Source organism: Telmatherina bonti, assembly GCF_933228915.1.
Source record: "Telmatherina bonti genome assembly, chromosome: 3".
Classification (NCBI taxonomy): domain Eukaryota; kingdom Metazoa; phylum Chordata; class Actinopteri; order Atheriniformes; family Telmatherinidae; genus Telmatherina; species Telmatherina bonti.
In genome coordinates this window covers 1245561-1255646 of record NC_136621.1, presented here as the reverse complement: position 1 = coordinate 1255646, position 10086 = coordinate 1245561, and the positions used below count along the sequence as shown (strand labels likewise).

Genomic DNA, 10086 nt, shown 5'->3' with positions numbered 1-10086 from the left:
AAGTGTGTAGATGTGTGTATGTGTGTAGATGCGTGTATGTGTGTATGTGTGTAGATGTGTGTAAGTGTGTAGATGTGTGTGTGTAGATGCGTGTATGTGTGTAGATGCGTGTATGTGTGTAGATGCGTGTATGTGTGTATGTGTGTAGATGTGTGTAAGTGTGTAGATGTGTGTAAGTGTGTAGATGCGTGTAAGTGTGTAGATGCGTGTATGTGTGTAGATGCGTGTATGTGTGTATGTGTGTAGATGCGTGTATGTGTGTATGTGTGTAGATGCGTGTATGTGTGTTTGTGTGTAGATGTGTGTAAGTGTGTAGATGTGTGTATGTGTGTAGATGCGTGTATGTGTGTAGATGCGTGTATGTGTGTATGTGTGTAGATGTGTGTAAGTGTGTAGATGCGTGTATGTGTGTAGATGCGTGTATGTGTGTAGATGCGTCTATGTGTGTATGTGTGTAGATGCGTGTATGTGTGTAGATGCGTGTATGTGTGTATGTGTGTAGATGCGTGTATGTGTGTAGATGCGTGTATGTGTGTAGATGCGTGTATGTGTGTATGTGTGTAGATGCGTGTATGTGTGTAGATGCGTGTATGTGTGTAGATGCGTGTATGTGTGTGTGTGTAGATGCGTGTGTGTGTAGATGTGTGTACGTGTGTATGTGTGTAGATGTATTTGTGTGTAGATGTGTGTATGTGTGTAGATGTATTTGTGTGTAGATGTGTGTATGTGTGTAGATGTATTTGTGTGTAGATGTGTGTACGTGTGTAGATGTATTTGTGTGTAGATGTGTGTATGTGTGTAGATGTGTGTACGTGTGTATGTGTGTGTAGATGTGTGTACGTGTGTAGATGTATTTGTGTGTAGATGTGTGTATGTGTGTAGATGTGTGTACGTGTGTATGTGTGTGTAGATGTGTGTACGTGTGTAGATGTATTTGTGTGTAGATGTGTGTATGTGTGTAGATGTGTGTACGTGTGTATGTGTGTGTAGATGTGTGTACGTGTGTAGATGTATTTGTGTGTAGATGTGTGTATGTGTGTAGATGTGTGTATGTGTGTACGTGTGTAGATGTGTGTATGTGTGTATGTCTGTAGATGTGTGTGTGTGTGTATATATATATATATATATATATGTGTGTGTGTGTGTGTGTGTGTAGATGTGTGCAGATGCTGACGTCTGCCTGAAAGACAACCCTCCCTCCTGTGTGTGTTTCTCCTTGCAGGTGTGTGTTCATGCGACTGACCAGTATTGGAGTTCTGCTCTTCTCCCTCTGGTCTCGGATCACCAGCTGTAAAGGTGTGGAGTCGTGTCCCTGCGGCTACAACCATGAGCTGTACTCTGTAAGTTCCGCGTGGCGTCCGGGCGAAGCGGGACACAAATGTTTCCTAAAGTCGCTGAAACATTCCTTCCTGGTGTCTGCAGTGCTGGGAGACCCGCGTCGGGCAGGAAATGTACAAACTCACCATCTTCGACTTCATCACCATCTTAGCCGTCACAATCTTCGTGGAGTTTCCTCGAAAGTAAGATCTTCCTTCTCTGCGGTAAAACATCTGGATCTGTGTAAAAGCCTGGTTCTGGTAGGGCCAGCTGCATATTTCAGGTTGATTAACCCCCACCCCCTGAACCCTAACCCCCCCAACCCCTCCTAACATTTTACAGGTGTCCTACAACACTTTTTAATGGACAGCCTGCAGCCAGTCAGAGTCCAGTATTCTCCCAGACTGCGGTACACATTAGTGTTAAACTTGTTGTGTTTTAAGTCACAGCTGGAGTTTTGGTTTCAGTGCTTAGTTTTTGTGTGTTTTCATGTCTCTTCATGACCCCTCATGTTTATCCAGTGACCTTTGGCGAGCACGGCAACAGGTGGGTTACTGAGGAGGGTGTGGCATGGTCGGTACGATGAGGTGCAGCCTGTCTGACTGCACCTTGCAGAAACTTGTGCTTCATTCACTTTACAAACATAACCCGGCATTTTTACACGGTGCCTACTGAGTGTTGCTTCACCGATGTGTCTGCCGACACGATTCCAATAGTTTATAGATCTATTTCATGTATGTCTGCGCTGTGTACAGATCTATTTAATGTATGTCTGTACTTTTATTAATCTGTCATTATGTCTGCACTGTGTACAGATCTATGTCCTGTATGTCTGCACTGTGTACAGATCTATGTCCTGTATGTCTGCACTGTGTACAGATCTATGTCCTGTATGTCTGCACTGTGTACAGATCTATGTCCTGTATGGCTGCACTGTGTACAGATCTATGTCCTGTATGGCTGCACTGTGTACAGATCTATGTCCTGTATGGCTGCACTGTGTACAGATCTATGTCCTGTATGGCTGCACTGTGGACAGATCTATGTCCTGTATGGCTGCACTGTGGACAGATCTGTGTCCTGTATGGCTGCACTGTGGACAGATCTGTGTCCTGTATGGCTGCACTGTGGACAGATCTATGTCCTGTATGGCTGCACTGTGGACAGATCTATGTCCTGTATGGCTGCACTGTGGACAGATCTATGTCCTGTATGTCTGCACTGTGTACAGATCTATGTCCTGTATGTCTGCACTGTGTACAGATCTATGTCCTGTATGGCTGCACTGTGTACAGATCTATGTCCTGTATGTCTGCACTGTGTACAGATCTATGTCCTGTATGGCTGCACTGTGGACAGATCTATGTCCTGTATGTCTGCACTGTGGACAGATCTATGTCCTGTATGGCTGCACTGTGGACAGATCTATGTCCTGTATGTCTGCACTGTGTGCAGATCTATGTCCTGTATGTCTGCGCGAAGGTAAGGAGCAGGATGGTACAGATCTATGTCCTGTATGTCTGCGCTGAAGGTAAGGAGCAGGATGATTCAGGTGTTTGATTTAATGTGAGTAAAAGTCGCGAACAGAAGAGCCTGAAATAAATAAATTGCAGAAGTTAAAGAATAAATATTAATATTCTGCAAATTGATGTAATTTTGTAGAATGTTAAAATATTAATATTCTACTAATAAATATATTTTAAAAAATTTTAATGAATATAACTTTATTGAGCGTATTTAAAGGCCAGTGTGAGACTTCCTCCCACCTAGCGCTGCGCTAACTGAATGCTAACATTAAGGAATGTTATCACCGCTACGGAAGCCCCGGAGAGTCACAAATGTGGTCAATGCGCCACAGACGTCAGAGAGTCCCGTCAGGTGATGAGCTGCAGAACGCTCCTCCCTCCTGGATCGTTTCCTCCTCCTCGCGGGACTGGATCTTCCGTTTCAGGCTGAATGATCCACGGTGGTCCCTAATTCTTCCTCCTCCAACAACACAACTGTCAGGCTAACAAGTTTGTCCCCTTTCAGCTGCCATATTCAAAGACTCTAACGCCACATGGCCGCCTTCTGCTGGGTGCCGCGCTGCTGTTTTTATACATAAGTCATTCTGAGCTACTTTCATGTGGTTGTGATTAAACTTCAGCAAAATCTGTTATTATGAAAATAATCCTTAATTTTTGCTGATCAAAAGCCAAATTCGTGAGACGTTAAGATGTAGAATAAAATGAAATACAGTCTATATTATTAATTTTCTAGATATCACCATCTAGATTTAACTCACCGTCTAGATGTAACTCACCATCTAGATTTAACTCGCCGTCTAGATGTAACTCACCATCTAGATTTAACTCGCCGTCTAGATGTAACTCACCATCTAGATTTAACTCGCCGTCTAGATGTAACTCACCATCTAGATTTAACTCGCCGTCTAGATGTAACTCACCATCTAGATTTAACTCGCCGTCTAGATGTAACTCACCATCTAGATTTAACTCACCGTCTAGATGTAACTCACCATCTAGATTTAACTCACCGTCTAGATGTAACTCACCATCTAGATTTAACTCACCGTCTAGATGTAACTCACCATCTAGATTTAACTCGCCGTCTAGATGTAACTCACCATCTAGATTTAACTCACCGTCTAAATGTAACTCACCATCTAGATTTAACTCACCATCTAGATGTAACTCACCATCTACATTTAACTCGCCGTCTAGATGTAACTCACCATCTAGATGTAACTCACCGTCCAGATATAATTCACCCGGTAGATATAACTCACCATCTAGATCAAACTCATTGTCTAGATATAACTCACCTTCTAGATATAACTCACCGTCTAGATCAAACTCATTGTCTAGATATAACTCACCTTCTAGATATAACTCACCGTCTAGATCAAACTCACCTTCTAGATAGGACTCATTGTCTAGATATAACTCACCATCTAGATAGAACTCACCATCTAGATATAACTCACCGTCTAGATCAAACTCACCTTCTAGATAGGACTCATTGTCTAGATATAACTCACCGTCTAGATATAACTCACCATCTAGATATAACTCACCATCTAAATATAAGTCACCATCTAGATAGGACTCATTGTCTAGATATAACTCACCATCTAGTTTTAACTCACCGTCTAGATATAACTCATCTAGATACAACTCACCATCTAGATATAACTCACCGTCTATATATAATTCACCGGCTAGATGTAACTTACCGTCTAAATATAACTCATCTAGATATAACTCGCCATCTAGATATAACTCATCTAGATACAACTCACCATTTATATATTACTCACCATCTAGATTTAACTCGCCGTCTAGATGTAACTCACCATCTAGATTTAACTCACCGTCTAGATGTAACTCACCGTCTAGATGTAACTCGCCGTCTAGATTTAACTCACCGTCTAGATGTAACTCACCATCTAGATTTAACTCGCCATCTAGATGTAACTCACCATCTAGATTTAACTCACCTTCTAGATAGGACTCATTGTCTAGATATAACTCACCATCTAGATATAACTCACCATCTAGATAAAACTCACCGTCTAGATCAAACTCACCTTCTAGATAGGACTCATTGTCTAGATATAACTCACCATCTAGATATAACGCACCATCTAGATATAACTCGCCATCTAGATATAACTCATCTAGATACAACTCACCGTCTATATATAATTCACCGGCTAGATGTAACTTACCGTCTAAATATAACTCATCTAGATATAACTCGCCATCTAGATATAACTCATCTAGATACAACTCACCATCTAGATATAACTCATCTAGATATAACTCACCATCTAGATGTAACTCACCATCTAGATTTAACTCGCCGTCTAGATATAACTCACCGTCCAGATATAATTCACCCGGTAGATATAACTCACCATCTAGATCAAACTCATTGTCTAGATATAACTCACCTTCTAGATATAACTCACCGTCTAGATCAAACTCATTGTCTAGATATAACTCACCGTCTAGATCAAACTCATTGTCTAGATATAACTCACCGTCTAGATCAAACTCATTGTCTAGATATAACTCACCGTCTAGATCAAACTCATTGTCTAGATATAACTCACCGTCCAGATATAATTCACCCGCTAGATATAACTCACCATCTAGATCAAACTCATTGTCTAGATATAATTCACCTGCTAGATATAACTCACCATCTAGATCAAACTCATTGTCTAGATATAACTCACCTTCTAGATATAACTCACCTTCTAGATATAACTCACCATCTAGATCAAACTCATTGTCTAGATATAATTCACCTGCTAGATATAACTCACCATCTAGATCAAACTCATTGTCTAGATATAACTCACCTTCTAGATATAACTCACCGTCTAGCTCAAACTCATTGTCTAGATATAACTCACCATCTAGATATAACTCACCGTCTAGATCAAACTCATTGTCTAGATATAACTCACCTTCTAGATATAACTCACCGTCTAGATCAAACTCATTGTCTAGATATAACTCACCTTCTAGATATAACTCACCTTCTAGATCAAACTTACCTTCTAGATAGGACTCATTGTCTAGATATAACTCACCATCTAGATATAACTCACCTTCTAGATATAACTCACCGTCTAGATCAAACTCATTGTCTAGATATAACTCACCTTCTAGATATAACTCACCTTCTAGATATAACTCACCGTCTAGATCAAACTCACCTTCTAGATAGGACTCATTGTCTAGATATAACTCACCGTCTAGATATAACTCACATGTAGATATAACTCACCATCTAGATGTAACTCACCATCTAGATTTAACTCGCCGTCTAGATATAACTCACATGTAGATATAACTCACCATCTAGATGTAACTCACCATCTAGATTTAACTCGCCGTCTAGATATAACTCACCGTCCAGATATAATTCACCCGGTAGATATAACTCACCATCTAGATCAAACTCATTGTCTAGATATAACTCACCTTCTAGATATAACTCACCGTCTAGATCAAACTCATTGTCTAGATATAACTCACCGTCTAGATCAAACTCATTGTCTAGATATAACTCACCGTCTAGATCAAACTCATTGTCTAGATATAACTCACCGTCTAGATCAAACTCATTGTCTAGATATAACTCACCGTCCAGATATAATTCACCCGCTAGATATAACTCACCATCTAGATCAAACTCATTGTCTAGATATAATTCACCTGCTAGATATAACTCACCATCTAGATCAAACTCATTGTCTAGATATAACTCACCTTCTAGATATAACTCACCTTCTAGATATAACTCACCATCTAGATCAAACTCATTGTCTAGATATAATTCACCTGCTAGATATAACTCACCATCTAGATCAAACTCATTGTCTAGATATAACTCACCTTCTAGATATAACTCACCGTCTAGCTCAAACTCATTGTCTAGATATAACTCACCATCTAGATATAACTCACCGTCTAGATCAAACTCATTGTCTAGATATAACTCACCTTCTAGATATAACTCACCGTCTAGATCAAACTCATTGTCTAGATATAACTCACCTTCTAGATATAACTCACCTTCTAGATCAAACTTACCTTCTAGATAGGACTCATTGTCTAGATATAACTCACCATCTAGATATAACTCACCTTCTAGATATAACTCACCGTCTAGATCAAACTCATTGTCTAGATATAACTCACCTTCTAGATATAACTCACCTTCTAGATATAACTCACCGTCTAGATCAAACTCACCTTCTAGATAGGACTCATTGTCTAGATATAACTCACCGTCTAGATATAACTCACATGTAGATATAACTCACCATCTAGATATAACTCACCGTCTAGATATAACTCACCTTCTAGATAGGACTCATTATCTAGATATAACTCACCATCTAGATATAACTCACCGTCTAGATATAACTCACCTTCTAGATATAACTCACCTTCTAGATATAACTCACCGTCTAGATCAAACTCACCTTCTAGATAGGACTCATTGTCTAGATATAACTCACCGTCTAGATATAACTCACATGTAGATATAACTCACCATCTAGATATAACTCACCATCTAGATATAACTCGCCGTCTAGATATAACTCATCTAGATACAACTCACCATCTAGATATAACTCACCGTCTAGATCAAACTCACCGTCTAGATCAAACTCATTGTCTAGATATAACTCACCTTCTAGATATAACTCACCGTCTAGATCAAACTCACCTTCTAGATAGGACTCATTGTCTAGATATAACTCACCGTCTAGATATAACTGACATGTAGATATAACTCACCATCTAGATATAACTCACCATCTAAATATAAGTCACCATCTAGATATAACTCACCGTCTAGATATAACTCACCGTCTAGATCAAACTCACCTTCTAGATAGGACTCATTGTCTAGATATAACTCACCATCTAGATATAACTCACCTTCTAAATATGACTCACCATCTAGATATAACTCACCGTCTAGATATAACTCACCGTCTAGATCAAACTCACCTTCTAGATAGGACTCATTGTCTAGATATAACTCACCATCTAGATATAACTCGCCGTCTAGATATAACTCATCTAGATACAACTCACCATCTAGATATAACTCACCGTCTAGATATAACTCACCGTCTAGATCAGACTCACCTTCTAGATAGGACTCATTGTCTAGATATAACTCACCATCTAGATATAACTCGCCGTCTAGATATAACTCATCTAGATACAACTCACCATCTAGATATAACTCACCGTCTATATATAATTCACCGGCTAGATGTAACTTACCGTCTAAATGTAACTCATCTAGATATAACTCGCCATCTAGATATAACTCATCTAGATAGAACTCACCATCTATATATTACTCACCATCTAGATTTAACTCACCGTCTCGATGTAACTCACCATCTAGATTTAACTCACCGTCTAGATGTAACTCACCATCTAGATTTAACTCGCCGTCTAGATTTAACTCACCGTCTAGATGTAACTCACCATCTAGATTTAACTCGCCGTCTAGATGTAACTCACCATCTAGATTTAACTCACCGTCTAGATGTAACTCACCATCTAGATTTAACTCGCTGGCTATATATAAGTCACCATCTAGATAAAACTCATCTAGATACAACTCACCATCTATATATAAGTCACCATCTAGATATAATTTACCGTCTAGATATAACTCACCGTCCAGATATAATACACCCGCTAGATATAACTCCCCATCTAGATCAAACTCATTGTCTAGATATAACTCACCGTCCAGATATAATTCACCCGCTAGATATAACTCACCATCTAGATCAAACTCATTGTCTAGATATAACTCACCTTCTAGATATAACTCACCGTCTAGATCAAACTCATTGTCTAGATATAACTCACCTTCTAGATATAACTCACCGTCTAGATCAAACTCATTGTCTAGATCTAACTCACCTTCTAGATATAACTCACCGTCTAGATCAAACTCATTGTCTAGATATAACTCACCTTCTAGATATAACTCACCGTCTAGATCAAACTCATTGTCTAGATATAACTCACCGTCTAGATATAACTCACCGTCTAGATCAAACTCATTGTCTAGATATAACTCACCTTCTAGATATAACTCACCGTCTAGATCAAACTCATTGTCTAGATATAACTCACCTTCTAGATATAACTCACCGTCTAGATCAAACTTACCTTCTAGATAGAACTCATTGTCTAGATATAACTCACCATCTAGATATAACTCACCATCTAGATATAACTCACCTTCTAGATATAACTCACCGTCTAGATCAAACTCATTGTCTAGATATAACTCACCGTCTAGATCAAACTCATTGTCTAGATATAACTCACCGTCTAGATCAAACTCATTGTCTAGATATAACTCACCGTCTAGATCAAACTCATTGTCTAGATATAACTCACCGTCCAGATATAATTCACCCGCTAGATATAACTCACCATCTAGATCAAACTCATTGTCTAGATATAATTCACCTGCTAGATATAACTCACCATCTAGATCAAACTCATTGTCTAGATATAACTCACCTTCTAGATATAACTCACCTTCTAGATATAACTCACCATCTAGATCAAACTCATTGTCTAGATATAATTCACCTGCTAGATATAACTCACCATCTAGATCAAACTCATTGTCTAGATATAACTCACCTTCTAGATATAACTCACCGTCTAGCTCAAACTCATTGTCTAGATATAACTCACCATCTAGATATAACTCACCGTCTAGATCAAACTCATTGTCTAGATATAACTCACCTTCTAGATATAACTCACCGTCTAGATCAAACTCATTGTCTAGATATAACTCACCTTCTAGATATAACTCACCTTCTAGATCAAACTTACCTTCTAGATAGGACTCATTGTCTAGATATAACTCACCATCTAGATATAACTCACCTTCTAGATATAACTCACCGTCTAGATCAAACTCATTGTCTAGATATAACTCACCTTCTAGATATAACTCACCTTCTAGATATAACTCACCGTCTAGATCAAACTCACCTTCTAGATAGGACTCATTGTCTAGATATAACTCACCGTCTAGATATAACTCACATGTAGATATAACTCACCATCTAGATATAACTCACCGTCTAGATATAACTCACCTTCTAGATAGGACTCATTATCTAGATATAACTCACCATCTAGATATAACTCACCGTCTAGATATAACTCACCTTCTAGATATAAC

The 10086-nt window shown here is 38.9% G+C and overlaps 1 protein-coding gene across 2 annotated transcripts in view; it reads left to right on the top strand.

The window, feature by feature from the left end:
• The window catches only part of tmc7 (transmembrane channel like 7), a 92011-nt gene that overhangs the window by 60961 nt on the left and 20964 nt on the right, over positions 1-10086 (top strand). For both annotated transcript variants that reach the window (XM_079238318.1, XM_079238317.1), the window contains 2 exons: positions 1223-1340; positions 1423-1520. In XM_079238318.1, coding sequence (XP_079094444.1) covers positions 1223-1340; positions 1423-1520 — 216 coding nt within the window. The remainder of the gene's footprint in view (positions 1-1222; positions 1341-1422; positions 1521-10086) is intronic.